This window comes from Rhinoderma darwinii, chromosome 2, assembly GCF_050947455.1.
Source record: "Rhinoderma darwinii isolate aRhiDar2 chromosome 2, aRhiDar2.hap1, whole genome shotgun sequence".
NCBI classification, from domain to species: Eukaryota; Metazoa; Chordata; class Amphibia; order Anura; family Rhinodermatidae; genus Rhinoderma; species Rhinoderma darwinii.
Window position 1 is genome coordinate 400,692,153 of NC_134688.1, and position 19,127 is coordinate 400,711,279.

The window sequence follows — 19,127 nt, forward strand, 5'->3', positions numbered from 1 at the left end:
GAATATTTTCAAATTTACACTTGAGTTTCCTAGTATACAAGTGACACAATTTTTTTTTACTTTTATAGAAATAAACTGTATAATTTAAAAATAAATAGAGCTCCATTAAATGATTATTTGGTGGAATCCTTCGTAATAATTACATTAAATAGTAAGAAGAAGCACACTTCAAGGATATCAGTTATATTTAAAGGGTAACTAAACTTGAAAAACTTTCGACATGTCCTAATGACCTGTCAGAAGGCAATTACAGGCCGCAGCAGTCATGTCATTATGTACCGCCTCAGCACGGTAAACATATACTGAGGAGGGCCCACTGGACCAGCCTGTGGGTTTAAAAGAAGAGTAGTTTGTTTTTTGTTTTTTTATATTTATGTTATCACTTTTACTTTAAAAAAATAAATAAAAAAGCTTAGAAAACACCTTTGGCTCTGTTTTCCAAAATACGCACCGCGGGTCAATTTCCGTTACGAAAAATACCACAGCATGGACATGAGATTCCATGGAATCTCATTGACTATGCTGGTACTGTATTACACTGCGGTTTTGCCGCACGCAAATACGCGAGGCAAAACCGCATGTAATATCCATCGTGTGCAATGACCCTTAAGGCTTCGTTCACATCTGCGTTGGGACTCTGTTAATGGGTTCCGTCTGACCTTTCTGTCAGGGGAAGCCATGAACAGAATTCAAACGGAAATCATAGGTTTTGGTTTTGATCACCATTGATTTCCGGTGCAAATGGTTTCCGTTCGTCACCGTTGGTTAAGGGTTCCGTTGTTTTGACTGAATCAATACTGTAATCGACTGCACCATTCATTCCGTCAAAACGATGACTAACGGAAACCATTTGCACCAGATCCGTCACCGTTGAAATCAATGGTGATGCAAATGGAAACCTATGGTTTCAGTTTGGATTCCGTTCATGGGTTCCCCTGATGGAAAGGTCAGACGTAACCCATGAACGGAGTCCGAACGCAGATGTGAACGAAGCCTAACATTGTAATACTGGTATTTATAATATTTCGTAAAAAATCAAAGGTCCTCAGTGCACATTTTTTATGAAATAGTGTTATCTTCCACTTAAAGGGTTTGTCTCCATCAGGACATTCCTTTTCAGAAAGAAGCCGACTGCAGAGGAAATAGTGTTACATGCCATCCATTCAAATGAATGGCAAATCATGTAAATATATGGATGGGCTGGGTCCGCTTGAGCAAGGGCCCCTCTTTGTTAGCAGCTCTCTTCTCTAGGTTATAAAGGGGGACCCCAGGGATGTCCTTATGTTCATAAGACAACCCCTATAAGGGCAACTTCATTTAGTTACACATGCACCTATACTAAGAGCTTTATTTTACCACTGTAACCGAAGACTATGTATACAAAATATATTCATTTTTTTCTAGCAAATATATATTTAGTGGGGAATATAAATATAATCCTAAACAGGGAGTGAGGACGTATAACAATGAGAAGCATAATACATGAGAAGAAGCAGGATATTAAAGAGGCTCTGTCACCAGATTATCAAATCCCTATCTCCTATTGCATGTTATCGGCGCTGCAATGTAGATAACAGTAACGTATTTTGTTTTTTAAAACGATCATTTTTGGCTAAGTTATGAGCAATTTTATATTTATGCAATTGAGCCTTTCTAATGGACAAACTGGGCGTGTTTTCGCTTATTTCCAACTGGGTGTGTATTGTGTTTTTAGCAACTGGGCGTGTTTACTTCTTGCACTGCACAATCACACTGTGCTGTGGATCATGCTGGGTTGGAACAATGAGAAGTGTAGGACACGGATTAGTCACTGATTGGTCAGCCTCATACACTCCTCTGTACAACACCCAGTTGGTAAAAAGTAAAAACACGCCCAGTTGTCCATTGAGAAACTCATTAGCATAAATCTAAACTAGCTCATAACTTGCTCAAAAATGATTGTTTTTCAAAATAAAAACCACTGTTGTTATCTACATTACAGCGCCAATCAGATTATGTAGGAGATAGGGCACTTATAATCTGGGGACAGAGCCTCTTTAAAGAGGCTCTGTCACCAGATTTTGCAACCCCTATCTGCTATTGCAGCAGATAGGCGCTGCAATGTAGATTACAGTAACGTTTTTATTTTTAAAAAACGAGCATTTTTGGCCAAGTTATGACCATTTTTGTAGTTATGCAAATGAGGCTTGCAAAAGTCCAAGTGGGTGTGTTTAAAAGTAAAAGTCCAAGTGGGTGTGTATTATGTGCGTACATCGGGGCGTTTTTAATACTTTCACTAGCTGGGCGCTCTGAAGAGAAGTAACATCCTCTTCTCTTCAGAACGCCCAGCTTCTGACAGTGCAGATCTGTGACGTCACTCACAGGTCCTGCATCGTGACGGCCACATCGGCACCAGAGGCTACAGTTGATTCTGCAGCAGCATCAGCGTTTGCAGGTAAGATCGACTTACCTGCAAACGCTGATGCTGCTGCAGAATCAACTGTAGCCTCTGGTGCCGATGTGGCCGTCACGATGCAGGACCTGTGAGTGACGTCACAGATCTGCACTGTCAGAAGCTGGGCGTTCTGAAGAGAAGAGGATGTTACTTCTCTTCAGAGCGCCCAGCTAGTGAAAGTATTAAAAACGCCCCGATGTACGCACATAATACACACCCACTTGGACTTTTACTTTTAAACACACCCACTTGGACTTTTGCAAGCCTCATTTGCATAACTACAAAAATGGTCATAACTTGGCCAAAAATGCTCGTTTTTTAAAAATAAAAACGTTACTGTAATCTACATTGCAGCGCCTATCTGCTGCAATAGCAGATAGGGGTTGCAAAATCAGGTGACAGAGCCTCTTTAAGGAAGGGGAGATGTAGACCATCCGAAAGTAAAGTCTGACTCGCCAATGTATATGTTCTGGTTTAGTACTATAAAAAATAAAGTTTTACACTCAATAGAAATGATTTGTGGTGATTTCTTACATTTTCAGTGTACAGGCGACTGGATGGATCTGTAGAGTGTTGCAGTAACAACAGTCTTTCTGACATATGCTTCTCCTATAGTAATTACGGAGACAGTCAGCAGGTAAACCTTTACTACATGAGCTAATAATGTCATCTGCTTCTTCATGCACACTTCCGTCGGCCGTTGAACGGCCGCTAATGACGGTTCCGTGAATCACGGACCGCACACAGATGGCTTCCGTGTGTAGTCCGTTGTTTCATGGACCAAATCAATGCAAAGGCGTGGACTATTCCGTCAAAAACGGGCAGGAGGAGGACCTGCCCTATTTTTGACGGAACGGCGGCACGGTTCCGTTAAAACAACAGAAGTGTACATGGCCTCATTGAAATGAATGTGTCTGGGTGCTATCAGTTAAAACAACGGATAAAAAAACTGATGTGGGCATGAGGCCTAAAAGAAAGCAATGGCCCCTGTAGTTTATATAGTATCTGCACCTTACACAGGACATTATACAGACAACAATTCTGAATTTAGTGTTTTAGTGGAATCACTCCTGTTAGGCTACGTTCACACAGTGGATTTTGCTTGGTGGGTCCCGCCGCAAAATCCGCCGCATAATTATTTTTGCCATCAGCCAGAAGATTCCTACTCCCATTCACTTTAATAGGGGGTTTGGGCAGAATCTGCCCAAAGATCGAGCAAGATGCTTCTTTTGTCTGCTAGCTGAAAAAAATCAGTGGGAAAAAGAAGCATCCCACTCCCATTGAAATGAATGAGAGCCAGAATTTTGCGGCGGAATACATGGCGGATTCCTCCGAATATTTGCGTATGAACAGGGCCTTAAAGAGAATGTGTTGCCAGCAAAACATGTTGTTTTTTTTTTTAATTAAACATTTAGTGTGTAGGTGATTAAACATTGTTCAAATTTTTTTTATTTTTTTCACGAGTCAGGAAATATTATAAATTAGATTCTAATTTATAATATTTCCCATTGCTGGTCACTAGATGGAGCTATTCCCAAAATTGCAGCATTGCATGTGGTAAAGCAACCACATTGCTTTTTGCTGCAAAATTGGGAAAAAAGCACTCACTCTAGTGAGCTCTGAGAATCCCCCCCCTCCTTTATCCTGGCTAGTGCCGGGATAAACGAGGGGATTGAACGGTCTAACCTCCTACACTGTGTGTCGCCATTTTTTGAGCTAACACACAGTGTAGTAGGTTTACATACAGTAGTAAACACACACAAACACGAACATACATAGAAATCTCTTACCTGCTCCTGCCGCCGCGGCTCCCTCCGGCCCGTCCGCTCCGTCTGTTGCCGCTGGTCCAAGTGCACAAGTCCGGAAGCCGCGACCGGAAGTAGTAATCTTACTGTCAGGCCGCGACTTCCGGTCCACAGGAAAATGGCGCCGGACGGCGCGCATTTCAAATTGGACTGTGTGGGAGCGGCGCATGCGCAGTTCCCACACAGACGGCGTACACAGAAGTGGATGGGACGGGACCCGTTTGCAGTCCCTATGGGACTGTGGCTGCCGTATTCCATGTCTGTATGTGTCCTTAATCGACACATACAGAAATGGAAAAAAAAATGGCAGCCCCCATAGGGAAGAAAAAGTGAAAAAATAGAAAAAAGTAACACACAAACACACAAATAAATAAAAACGTTTTTAATAAAACACTAACATTAAACTGACATGAAATTTTTTTTTGTGGTGACACTGTTCCTTTAAGATGGCCAAGCATTGGTGTGATTTCTGGACTATTGGTTGTTGGATTATTAGATATAGAATATATATATATATATATATATATCTTCATTAATATGAAATACGTTTTTAAAGCCTTGTATCTAGGGAGATTATAATATACACACATATACTAAATTTCTCTAAACCTTAGCAGTGGTTTTACTTCATAGTTCTGCATTAGCGAAGTTGTGTCATAGCGATGCAAACCGTTGACCTGCTATTCGCTATCCATGACTGTCTTAAAAGACATCTTTATGTGAATTAACAGTTTCATATGTAAGACGATGTCATAACCTATCTTTATTTTGGTATTTACAGTTTGCTTGTCTGGCGGCGAGGAAAGCAATACAATCTAGTCCAGAATGTCAGTCTAATAGAGACTGTCAGAAGTCAGCGGCTAACAGTGTCTGTGCTGTTCCATCGATAGAGAATCAGACTCGCCTGCTCAAAGTAAAGCATCCTCCTCAACTAGATATGTTATTTATAGGCTATCCTGCACACCTACGATATGGAGGTAAGGAAATGTTCAACTAGAGTCTAAAGGAAATCTCTGACATGTCTCTCCTGCGGGGAAATAACTATCCGACCCCTGTTTTCCCCAATCGGGAGACATCGGTGAAAAGCTGGGCAGTCCTCAAGCACATGAGGCAGGATCCACAACAATCTCATGTCTCTGGCCATTTTTACAAATGCCATTAAAGAAGTTTTCCAGGTTATAAGAAATTGTATCCGTTGATCAAATAATTAAAAGTTAAGTCACTTACTAAAAATAAGCTAAGTTATGAACTTTGACGTGATGGATAACCGGTGAATCCTGTGTGTCTGAGACAAGCAGGACCCGCTGTCACTGAACCAGTCAGTCCCGGGACCTGATATAGCGCTACACACGGCTGCTCTGTATGCAGAATACAAAGCAGCTGCCGGCTGTATCTAAAAAAGTAAAACAAATTTTTAATAAAAACTAATTAAAAAGTTACACCGAACACAATGACTGACCTGTTTTTTATTTTTTTTATTTTAAATAAATACAAAAATGCCCATCAAAAGTGTACATAGCCTTTAATGCATTTACTTTCTCAAATTTGCTTATATCTTGGAAAACCCTTTAAAGGGAACTTGTCACTAGGTTTGGAGCCACTTGGGCTGGTTTGGAACACTAAACCCAAGCTGCATAACCACATGATGGTGATTTGGTGGCTATAAACCTAGTGACAGGTTCCCTTTAAGATTAGTATACATGACATAGCTTCATGTAACTTATGGAAACGCTTGTTGTGCTATATATACGCCTGTGGAAATCACTCTTCTACCGTACTAATCAATTTTAGGAACGGAGTGCCAGGGTGTGTGAAGATGCCAGTATTATGTATGGTTGGTTCTGTGGCACGGTGTCTTACGGGTACAATTTATAAATGTAATATCGGCATCATTTGTGTAAAACTGATTACTGTATATTAGTTGAGGGAAGACAGACTTACAACCGTTAGTAGTTACATTAATATACTGGTGGAGAACATGGATACATCACCTACATAGAAGCTAATGACGATTATCTTTCTTCCCACAGTGAGTCTGAGCAGTTTCATTCCTCGATACAAGTTTCTCAGTGTCGACCTTCCAGTTGTAATAGAGACCTTCTGCAAGTATCCTTTCAAGTAATGTTTTCATAACCAGAGGATATATAATAATGATGGTAAACGGTCACTACTGTAAATTCTAAGAATAATAGACCTTGCCAAGAAGTTTTGTAACCATATATATTCCTACAGCCAGGAGTCATGTAAAATGTCTTAGTTTGGAATTTAACAGCCAAAAATACCGGTCCGTCTGAGGTCTCTGAAAAATAGTCCAAAACTGGACTGCATGATGGGTACAATTTTCTGAGAACAAATGTGAGTAAATGGGTCTAAATGGCAGATTTGATGTTTGGGGTCATTCGCATGCCTACGGTTTTTAAAGATCGCTCATATGTATCAGTGTTGGTCCTGTATATGCAAAAATGTTATATCACTTAAAGTGCTGAGGACTAGATTTATTCTATATTTGTAACATACATGGGATTATATGAAAAAGAAAGTCTATGTACAACCCATATAAAGGCTCTTTTCGGAGGTAATTAACTGTATACCATGTTATGATTAATCCCAAATATCCAACATTAATAACCTTTTTTCAGCCTAGCCATTCAGCTCAAGTTGTATAAACTTAAATAACTTCTCAAACAAAACTTTCCACTTAATCCTTTCTTGAATGTCCATGCCACCAAAATGCGGCCTTTTCAAAAACATCCTGAAAATCTGAATTTAGAATATTTAAAGCAACATCTGAGAAATTATTACCATTCGTTCTATAAAAGCCTACCCTCATCCCACCAAATTAACATCCCTATTTAATGAGGGACGGTGAATAATGTCAGAGGAAACCACTGGTATCCCTGGTAAGTGTATTTTAAAGAGACTCTGTCACCACATTATAAATGCTGTATCTCCTACATAAGGAGATCGGCGCTATAATGTAGGTGACCGCAGTGCTTTTTATTTTAAAAAACGATCTATTTTCACCACTTTATTAGCGATTTTAGATTTATGCTAATGAGTTGCTTAATGCCCAAGTGGGCGTGTGTTTTTACTAGACCAAGTGGGCGTTGTACAGAGGAGTGTATGACGCTGACTAACCATTCATTTAGTCAGCGCATAGGGATCCTTTTAGATCACTATGTGCTGTTTTATACTAACACATTAACGATACTGAAGTGTTTAGACAGTGATTAGACATTCCACGGGATGTCTATTCACAATCCCTGCACTACGTTACTCTTTCTGTGGTAGTTACAGCAGAGCAAGCGTAATATCGCGAGATCACGCTGTAAATGACAGGTTACAACGAGATTACACTTTCTCTGTTGTAACTACCACAGAAACAGTAACGAAGTGCAGGGTGGTCTAAAGTAAAAACACGCCCACTTGGGCATTAAGAAACTCATTATCATAAATCTAAAATCGCTAATAAAGTGGTGAAAATAGATAGTTTTTTTTAAATAAAAAGCACTTCTGTCACCTGCATTATAGCGCCGATCTCCTTATGTAGGAGATAGGCCACTTATAATGTGGTGACAGAGCCTCTTGAAGGTTATCTAAGTTCTTCATTTGCAACATGAAATCCAATGTCCCCACTTTCCACTCCAGGTTTTTTTTTCTATCATTCGATACCTATCCTCCCCCAATATATATACTCAGCGAGTATTCATTTATTTAGATATCCTTTCTATCTGAATTCTTCTCTTTAGTTGGGTCACCAGCTTGACTGATGGATTCGGGTTAAAGAGACTCTGTCACCACATTATAAGTGCCCTATCTCCTACATAATGAAATCGGCGCTATACTGTAGGTGACAGCAGTGCTTTTTATTTAGAAAAACTATCTATTTTTACCACGTTAGGAGCGATTTTAGCTTTATGCTAATTAGTTTCTTAATGCCCAACTGGGCGTGTTTTTACTTTAGACGAAGTGGGCGTTGTACTGAGCAATCAGTGACCAATCATTGTCATGCACTTCTCCCCATTCATTTAGTCAGCGCATAGTGACACTGCGTTGTTCGCTATGTACTGTCTTATACTGACATAGGACACTTCAGTAACGTTAATGACAGTGAATAGACATTCCTTCCAGCCAGGACGGGATGTCTATTCACAATCCCGACACTTCGTTAACGTTTCTGTGGGACTTACAGCAGAGTAAGCGTAATCTCACAAGATCACACTGTAAATTACAGGTTACAGGGAGATTGCGCTTTGCTCTGCTGTAAGTACCACAGAAAGGTTACCGAAGTGTCCGGATTTTGAATAGGCATCCCGTCCTGGCTGGAAGGAATGTCTATTCACGGTCTAAACACTTCAGTAACGTAAATATGTCAGTATAAGACAGCACATAGTGAACAACACAGTGTCACTATGCGCTGACTAAATTAATGGGGAGAAGTGCATGACGCTGATTGGTCAGCGTCATACACTTCTCTGTAAAACGCCCACTTGGTCTAAAGTAAAAACACGCCCAGTTTGGCATTAAGAAAGTAATTCGCATAAAGCTAAAATCGCTCCTAACGTGGTGAAAATAGATCGTTTTTCTAAATAAAAAGCACTGCTGTCACCTACATTATAGCGCCCATCTCCTTATGTAGTAGATAGGGCACTTTAAAGAGGCTCTGTCACCACATTATAAGTGCCGAGATGCAGCTTCTATTCAAAGAGGATGCATAGAAGCTGTATGTAAAAAAATAAAGTAACTTTTTTTATATAGATCTCTTCGAAAAATGTTTTTCATCCAAAAATACATACATTCGACAAAAAATAAAAAGGCAGCAAAGGTTTACATAGTGTTTAGAAAACTGAATTTGAGGCCAGTTTTCCTTAAATCGACTCCTTGACCTTCTTCAGCTTCTGAAGAGGCAACCTCAGAAATGATATACCCGACTGTGCTCTTCAAACACAGGAGCCAATCCTTTCCTTTCAGAGCTGACTTGTACTCTATCCTCCCCTTATGGGAGAAGGAGAATAAGATTTCTTCCTTGCTGCCACCCCTTCTTAGCCCGAGCCTCCTCTTGCTGTGTTCTTGGAGGACTTCTTCTGGCACTCCATTGTCCTCTAGTCAGGGGGCATTCGTTGCCGCTGCTGAAACTTTTGTCCCTGCTGTAATAGTGCTGTCCTAAGGTGTTCCTCCTCAGCCTGAGGGAGTACTGTCTGAATCTCCCTGAGAAGGTTCTTCTTGATGCAGGTGGGCTGCTGCAGATTGGGTTCCCAGAGGCTCAGGAAAAAGCCAGCGAACCCAGTATTTACCAGAGCAGGACAATCAACTACTCAGAATAAACCAATCAGAGTGCTCATATCCTCTCCAGGGACCTACAGTCCCATGTGCCTCTGTAGATCATTAAAACCCCACTGGCCACAGTACTAATCTTAAAATGGATTAGGGTATGGCTAGAATAGTGGTCTTTACCATAATCCCATGTGCGCCCTTCACTGAACACTCAGACTCTTGTGCAATACTTAGAAACTGAGCATTGCAGCTTCAGAAAGATCTTTTACTTGCATACATCTATATAGCAGTGTAATCAAAATGCTATATACTCTGATCCCTAACTAGCTGTGTCCTCTCCATATACACTGCTTTGTGTGCTTTGCAATGTGCTTGCATTGGTTTATAAGATCAGGTCTCCGGGACAACGTTCCGACGCAGAAATTATAAACATTAAGTACTTTCACTTCTGACTACCTCTAAGTAGGGCTGGGCAATTAATCGATAAAAAATAATAGAAATTCAGCACAATTAATCGATTGTCATCTTGCGAAGTTCGGTTTTATCAATTATTTTCTCCCGGTTTAAACTAGATCTGCATCTTCAGGATGCAGATATAGGTAAATCCAATGGTAGAGCAGGGGACCCTAAGGAACGGGATTTTATACTGTGTGGGGTGCAGTTATGGGGACATTATAATGTGTGAGGGCAGCTATAGGGGCATTATACTGTGTGTTAGTGAGATATGGGGGCATTATACTGTAGGGAGGGCAGTTATGTGGGGCATTATACTGTGTGGTGGGCAGTTATGTGGGTATTGTACTGTGTGGTGGGCAGTTATTGGGGGCATTATACTGTGGTGGGCAGTTATGGGGGGCATTATACTGTTTGGAGGACCGTTATAAGGGACATACTGTGTGGTGGCATCTATGGGGCAATATACTGTGTGAGGACAGCTATGGGGGCATTATACTGTGTGGAGGGCAACTATAGGGGCATTATACTGTGTGGAGGGCAACTATAGGGGCATTATAATGTGTGGTGGCAGCTATGGGGCATTATACTGTATGGGGTGCACTATGGGGGCAATATATATGGTGTGGGGGTATATTATATACATAATGCATAATGTAGTATTGGCCAGCGCCACATCCCATGACTGCTAGCCATTTGCTGGTCGCCTGTGTGACATGTCGCCAATAGCTGGGCAAAATCTCATCACAGCACGGTAACCACAATAAACGGCAAAGGAGCTTGGTAAACGGCATTGCAGGAGCGGCGCAACACTTTAATCTTTAATGGTAAGTATGGTATAAAGTTTATTTTTTTGTATTGTGAGTGTGTAGGAATGTTCAAATTTGACGTATTGCAATTCCATTGCAGGGGCCATTTTTGCAAAAATGATGGATTCACCTGCCACATTGATTATCACTTCTGAAATGGCCTCTCGGAAAATGACAACAAATTGTCACTTTCTTGTAAAGCTGAAATTTGTTGTCAACAACCAGCATGGTGACTAGTCCTGTTACTTTGGCAAAAACGGCAGCAGCAAAGGAATAGAAAAGAATTAAAGGGAGACTCCGATTTGAAATTTTAGGGAATTACATAACTTGTAGTTTCCATTTTTAATTTCTCCTGTTTAGAATGATGAGTTCTCTTAGAAGAACCTTCATGGATATGGGAAATTCCACATTCCCTGCCATTGTGAGGTTTTATGTCCTGGATATTTAGATGTGAATGTTAATCGTATCACATGGTTGTTTGATTCTTAACTGCTGTAAGATATGTGATTTCCCTGTCGGGGGCGCTGGCAGTAATCAATGCGGTTCCTTGCTTTGCACTGGATGGACAATGGATATTGAACTCTTTCCTTGAAGCTACACTGAGTTCTCTTATAGTAGAGAAGGAGAACAGAGAACTTTTGGGCTTTTTCATTCTTCTTGCAGGCAGCGTTCTGTTAACGGCTAATGTGGCACTGGGACTTTGGATGGTGACCGCTCGGTAGCCACTTTATTTTCGGCTACAATCCTCTGGAACTTCTGCAACAAATAATCCTACTGAACTTAATGAGATTGACTTTCATAAATCAATACTGTACTTCAGTTCCATTTTATTTTTTTATTTTTAATGTTGCATAAAATAGCCAGGATCCCGGACCTATGGAACGTATAAACGGTTATGAGGAACGTCACTTTTATGGTCTGTGATACATAATGTGATGGACCAGAGATGGAGACCATTACAGACTAAAATTGTACAACATAAAATTTAAAGAAGACCTCCAGTGGAAACACAACTTTCCATGTCTGCATTCCCCACCTGACTGTATACCACACTCTACACTTCTTTTATGTATTCTGTACTTACTTTATGAACTGCTGCCTTGTAGCTTCTTTAAAAAAGATTTCCCATGATGCTTCAGCACAGCATCACATGACCGGCTAAAGACCATACCATTTCTGCATGATGGGGAACACTGTGATTATCATTCTCTCTATATACTCCTAAATAAGCTGAGGAACCATAAGTATACAGACAGAGAGGCTGCATTATATTCTTCTACATTATACCTGTGTGACAGTAACCTGTCTAAGTATCAGTAGTAGCTGAAGATATAAGTTTCTGTCCCCCCTGTGCAAAACTAGTGTGGTACAGGAACTGCTGAAGCCTGTGATGGGTGACACATAGATCTCCATAGAATCAAGTAGAGAAATCGTGTCACCGAGCGTGCGTCACACTGCTGCTAAGCAACCACCCAGTCTGATATATAGAGATAGAAGCAGCAAGAAAAATAACAGGTAACAGACTGACACATGGAATACCATAATGATACACATGGGAAAGTCTAGTTTTGGCCGGAGTGTCCCTTTAAAGGAACGGCTCTTAAAGACCCATACCTCCATGATGACTAGTGTCTATACGTTTGATCATGAACATGGTTTCATTGCTCAGATCACAGATATTTATGACAGTAGTTACTTTGCTGCCATCTGTATTGTTGTAGCATTTCTCCTACCCGCCTGTTCGCTGTTCACACGTTGTAATGTATTGTGTGTGTCTATAATTCTTCATTATATTCGTGTTAAGCGAAGAAGCAGGGCTGTTAGTAACGTCGGGAAATCTTTAGAGTATGGCTATGAGCGCACTGACATTATGCAATCTACTTTGTGTGTTTTGTCTTTTTTTAAGCACAATTCCACTTTTAATAACCTTTCTTTAGTTTAAAGGGTGAACCCATCCTATAATGTTATGGCATATTGCTGGGATACAGCATAACATTATGATCGTGGGGGTCCGATCCCAAGAACAAAGAGGCAGAATGCATCTCCGTTCTTATGTGTCCATTCCTGTGTTTGGCTAGAAAACTTCACCAAAACTGACTGTGTGATCATGACCTAAAGTCTTTATGCGTGCCGGAGCAAAGCGGATATGCAATAGAGTTGTCCTTTCTTCTTCTTTTTTATATATATATATATTTTTTTTTTTCCTGCACTATGGGTTCAAAGTCAAACGCCCCATTCACACTACTTGTTACCGGAGTTGTATGGTGCCACAATTCAGCACCCATACAAATCTATAATGCTCTCCTGTACCTCTGCATGCATCTAATTGGACCACAGAGACTCCTTGTGCCTGAATCCTTGCCCTTACCAGTAGCAAAGAATGCGTTTTTGGCCTTGATTTTTTTTGTTATGCAGCTCCATGCTCCACACTGTTTGAATATATAAGTATAGTCTAACTATGTAAATGCCATCTGAGCTCCCACAATGCACTGTTCATCTTGAAACCAACAGCTTTAGACACAAATTGAGAATAAAACATCATGTAAATCAATTGATGTCCAATAAGTCATGTATTTAGTTACTCAACATTTATATAGATTTAACAGGAAAATATTTTTGGACTTCTCCTTTAACAGGTGTGCAGCTGGGAAAAGGATCAGTTATAGAACATTTTTCTTAAAGAAGCACTCCTACTTTTTTTTTTACGGTTTCCCCATTTGCAAACGTGACGCAGCGCAATGTAGTCATGTGTATCGGCTTACCTGGAACTGTAATTCACAGGTAGTTGTTCTGTTCCGGGCTGCAGTGGGATCACGTGATCTACAATTTGACTACCTTTATCCTACGGTCTCATAGATGTGCATTGACAGACTGACCTCCAGTTTCTACAGTAGATGCTGTTGGATACTCGGAGCCAGACTTAAGATCATGTGACCATCGGCAGCCCGGAACGGATACCCGTTTTGGTTGCCACTTCAAGGCATTTGAGACAATTTTAGCTGAGCAGCTAATGATTCCTGGGAACTTCTCTCTGTTTTTCCCTGTCCAATCAACTTTTTAATCAAAGTCAGAACAACGTCTGGAAAGACTCATTTCCCCCAGTATTTCAGAAGGAAATGCCCTATAACCAACATGTGCAACATTTGCCACCCTCCAAAATTGACACCAGTTATAACATAGAATGATTGACTTTACCAATTGAACTCCTCACTGCTATTATTTTGAAGAAGCCCCTTTCAATTCCTAATCACGTCCTAATTGTTGGGTGTTTTTTTTTTACACTACTCTACTACACTTACAAGTAAATAATTTTCTTTGTAGAATTATCACTTCTACCAAAAACATTGATTTATCAGGTTAATAATTTTGGACTGCTATTTTTTTTGAACACTACTGTAAGTGTAGTGGGGGATGTGTCCGAGCCGCTCGCTTCTATATTTGTTCAGCAAGACAAATTATACAACATGTATCTTCTATTCAACTGTAGACAACTCTCTGGATGACGCCATTTCAGAATGCAGCCGCACAGCGATCAACTGATCACCGCAGGTTTGGTTGCTGTAACCATAATACCATTTGTCACACATTTGCGGGCATCTGCTGCAGGGGGATTTAGTGCTACACGGACCCATTAGGATGAATGGGCGACCATGTTGTTCTGTGCGGATTCCACTCTGCAGCGCTTCTTAGTTCAGGCTTAAAGAGGAGTCCTGAGCCTACAACCCCTGCAAGTGATTTTACTTTATTGACTTATTGTAGTCAGTCCTCTGTTTTAGTAAGTGTTAGGAACATTAAAAACAACCTCACTGCTCCGCTGAAGACGGACATTAACTGCTATTGTGTAAGTACGTATCAGTGTTTATGGCAAAACATAGAGGTAACTCTGACATTTAAAAAGGTATTAAAATGGGTTTGCTCAGATTGCGTATAAAAAAAAAAAAAAGTCATTCATCGTGTGCGTTGTATTTATGGGTGCCCGTTACCAGCACAAATGACAGGCGAGTGGTTTCCAGTGCAATGGGTTTCTGAACGTTCTCCACATTGATGTACACCCTGGCGTTTTCACTAGCTGCTCTCAGGCGTGCCATCTATGTACATCTTATCCTTTGCAGTCTTTTGTGCGGGTAAACACCTGTTGATCAAATTACTAATTTGCTTGAAGCATAAAACACCTCAAATTACAATTCAATAGAACCAGTAAATCAGTCCTCTATTAAATTGGGAATCATTTTTTTTAAAATGTAACTAAATACCTTGTCTTGTTATCATGAATTTCATTTCCATCATGCTTTATGACATACTTTTTTTTTTTTCCCCCTGTCTCCTGTGGTTACTGGGAAGGAAAATAAAATGTAACCAGTTAGATTGCAGCGGTAACTTTTCGAAGGAAAAATGAATTCAACACCTTTGCTCGTTGCTATGGATAAATCCTCTATCTTTCTTTTGTACAAGTTTTAATATGTGGGCTCCTCCTGGTTAGAATTGCATTCACACAATCTGTCAGAAGGAATAGAGGCAGGAAAGCGACAACTGTGGTTGACCATACCTATATCCAAGGACAAGACTGATCTCTCGCGAGAGATCAGTCTTGTACTTGTCTGCCGAACTGGCCAGAGGGCGTGTAATGGCAAGGGGGCGTGTCACTGCTGCGGACGGTGCAAGAGCTGGAGGGAGGAGCGCGCGCACGCTCTCACTCTTCAGCTCTCGGCAGACCAGGACAATACTGATCTTTTGCGAGAGATCAGTCTTGTACTAATAATAATGAGTATTAATCTGTTCATGACATTTGTGAGGCCCGTAACTAACAGATGCCACCAATTTGTCCTTTTCTATATAACTGATAAACGTCAGAATTTACTATTGTGTATAATATGTACAACACTATAATATACACCGTCCAACCATAACATTGAAACCACTGACAGGTGAAGTGAATGACATTGATTATCTGGTTACAATGGCGACTGACAAGGGGTGGGAACTTCTTGAAGTTGCTGTGTAGAAGCAGGAAAAATGGTCAAGAGTAAGGCCTGATTCATACAAACGCTGCACATCTCGGATGTCAAAAACTTCAGTTTTTCACGTCGGAGGTGCATCCGTGCTCAGCGCTGCGGGACGCGATGTCATGCATCCCCCATAGTTGAGAGTCTATGGAGGGATGCGTGATGTGTGAAAAGATAGGACATGTCCTATTTTCCCACCGTCCCTTCACACAATCCGTTGAAACAACGGCTGTGTGAACGGCCACATTGAATTACATAGGTCCGTGGGACGGCCGCTGTTTGAACGGCCGTCCCACAGCGTTTAACACGTTTGTGTGAATCAGGCCTAAGGATTTGATCGACTTTGACAAGGGCCAAATTGTGATGGATAGAGAACTGGGTCAGAGCATATGGAAAATGGGAGGTCTTGTGTGGTGTACCCAGTATGCAGTTAGTACCTACCAAAAGTGGTCTAAGGAAGGACAACCGGCGACAGGGTCACAAGTGCCTAAGTTCAATAATACACGTGGGAAGCAAAGGCTAGCCCATCTGGTCTGATCCCACAGATCTACTGTAGCACAAATTGCTATAAAAATACTTCCTGCTGGCTATGATAGAAAGGTGTGAGAACACACAGTGCATCACAGCTTACTGCGTATGGGGCTACATAGGCACAGACCAGTCACAGTATCCACCACCGAAAATGCCTACAACGGCACATGGACATTAGAACTGGACCATGGAGCAATGGAAGACGGTGGCCTGGTCTGATGAATCAGTTTTTGTTTTACGTGATGTAGACGGACGGGTGTGTCGCTTACCTGGGGAAGAGATGGCACCAGGATGCACTATGGGAAGAAGGCAAGCCGGCAGAGGTAGGGTTATGTTCTGGGAAATGTTCTGCTGGGAACCTTGGGTCCTGGCATTCATGTGAATGTTACTTTGACACATACCACCTACTTAAACATTGTTGCAGACCAAGTACACCCTTTCATGGGAACAGCATTCCTTAATGACAGTGGCCTCGTTCAGAAGGATAATACATCCTACCACACTGCAGTAATAGTTTGAGGAACACAATAAAGAGTTCAAGGTGTTGACTTGTCCCCGAAGTTCCCCAGATTTCAATACGATCGAGCATCTTTAGGGTATGTTCACACACAGTGTTTTCAGGCGTAATTCGGGAGTTTTACGCCTCGAATTACGCCTGAAAAAACTCCTAATACGCCTACAAACATCTGCCCGTTGCTTTCAATGGGAAGTACGATGTTCTGTTCCCACGAGCCTTTATTTTACGCATCGCTGTCAAAATACGGCGCGTAAAATGATGGCTCGTCAAAAGAAGTGCAGGTCACTTCTTTGGATATTTTTGGAGGCGTTTTTCATTGACACCATTGAAATACAGCTCCAAAAACAGCCGTAAAAAATGCGAGTTGTTAAAAAACGTCTGAAAATCAGGAGCTGTTTTCGCCTGAAAACAGCTCCGTATTTTCAGACGTTTTTGCTCACTGCGTGTGAACATACCCTTAGGATGTGCTGGAAAACAAATCCCCACTTTGTAATTTACAGGACTTAAAGGGAATGTGTCGCTAGAAAAACATTATTTTTTTTTTTAGTTAAACAGTGTATAGGTGATTAAACATTGTTCTAATTTTTTTCAAGAGTCAGGAAATATTATAAATTAGATTCTAATTTATAATATTTCCCAGCGCTGGTCACTAGATGGAGCAATTCCCAAAATTGCAGCATTGCATGTGGTAAAGCAACCACATTGCTTTATGCTGCAAAATTTGAGAAAACTCACTCGCTCTAGTGAGCTCTCAGAATCCCCCCCTCCTTTATCCTGGCTAGTGCCGGGAGAAACGAGGGGATTGAACGGTCAAACCTCCTACACTGTGTGTCGCCATTTTTTGAGCTAACACACAGTGTAGAAGGTTTACATACAGTAGTAAACACACACTGAAACACAAACATACATAGAAATCACTTACCTGCTCCAGTCGCCGCCGCTCCCTCCGGTCCGTCCGCTCCGTCTGCTGCCGCTGCTCCAAGTGCACAAGTCCGGAAGCCGCGACCGGAAGTAGTAATCTTACTGTCCGGCCCCGACTTCCGGTCCACAGGAAAATGGCGCCGGACGTCGTACAGTTCAACTTGGACTGTGTGGGAGCGGCGCATGCACCGTTCCCACACAGACGGCGTACAGCATAGTGGATGGAACGGGCCCCGTTCGCATTCACTATGGGACTGTATGTGCCGTATTCCATGTCTGTATGTGTCGTTAATCGACACATACAGAGATGGAAAAAAAAATGGCAGCCCCCATGGACAAGAAAAAGTGAAAAAATAAAAAAAAGTATAACACAAACACAAATAAATAAAAAAATGTTTAATAAAATACTAAAATCAAATTGATCTAAAAAAATTTTTTTTCGTGACACTGGTCCTTTAAAGGAGGGGCTGCTAACATATTGGTGCCGGACACCGCAGGACACCTTCAGAGGTCTAGTGGAGTCCAAGTCTGATGGGTCAGAGCTGTTTTGTCATAATGAGGGGGACCTACCCAATATTATGCAATTTTAATGTTATGGCTGATCAGTGTATGTACTAGCTTAACCCGTTAGTGACCGCCAATACGCCTTTTCATGGCGGCCACTAATGGGCTTTATTCTGATGCATATTGTTTCTATTGAATGTCAGCAAGCAGAGATCTTGAAAACCGTGAGGAATTATACAGAATTAATACTGGAAAATTGGTTAACCTGTCATCATACAAGGAATAATTACGTGCTGAAACAGGAATACCCCTTTAGGAAGCATTTTATTTGACTTCTTTTACATTTTTCTGAGCTGTTGCAGAATGTGAGGAGATATCATTAGTCAGGGTCCAAACCCCACAGACCCTCAGAAGGTATTGGCCCTGGCACTTTGTAATGCATTTAAACTCTGTCAGCAGTGGTAGGAGATTTCCGTGCTTTAGAATCTTTGACGCTTCACTTATTCGGAAGCAGAGTTTAGTTTAGTGGCACCATATTGTACAAAGGCAACACAAAACCATTGAAATCAGCGGCCCTGCTGAAGTAGCACAGAGACTTTAGTCAGGGAAGTCTTAGGCTATGTTCACACGGGGTATTTTGCCGAGTTTTTTGACGCGGAAACCGCGTCGCAAAACTCGGCAGAAACGGCCCGAGAACGCCTCCCATTGATTTCAATGGGAGGCGTCGGCGTCTTTTTCCCGCGAGCAGTAAAACTGCCTCGCGGGAAAAAGAAGCGACATGCCCTATCTTCGGGCGCTTCTGCCTCCGACCTCCCATTGACTTCAATGGGAGGCAGGAGAAAGCGTATATCTCGCTGTTTTATGCCCGCGGCGCTC

The 19,127-nt window shown here is 41.4% G+C and overlaps 1 protein-coding gene across 1 annotated transcript in view; it reads left to right on the plus strand.

The window, feature by feature from the left end:
• The window catches only part of MBTPS2 (membrane bound transcription factor peptidase, site 2), a 55,170-nt gene extending 41,844 nt beyond the window's left edge, over positions 1 to 13,326 (plus strand). The window contains exons 8-11 of the mRNA XM_075854046.1: positions 2,977 to 3,071; positions 5,021 to 5,216; positions 6,270 to 6,345; positions 11,275 to 13,326. Coding sequence (XP_075710161.1) covers positions 2,977 to 3,071; positions 5,021 to 5,216; positions 6,270 to 6,345; positions 11,275 to 11,497 — 590 coding nt within the window. The 3' untranslated portion in view covers positions 11,498 to 13,326. The remainder of the gene's footprint in view (positions 1 to 2,976; positions 3,072 to 5,020; positions 5,217 to 6,269; positions 6,346 to 11,274) is intronic.
• The last annotated feature ends 5,801 nt before the right edge of the window (positions 13,327 to 19,127 follow it).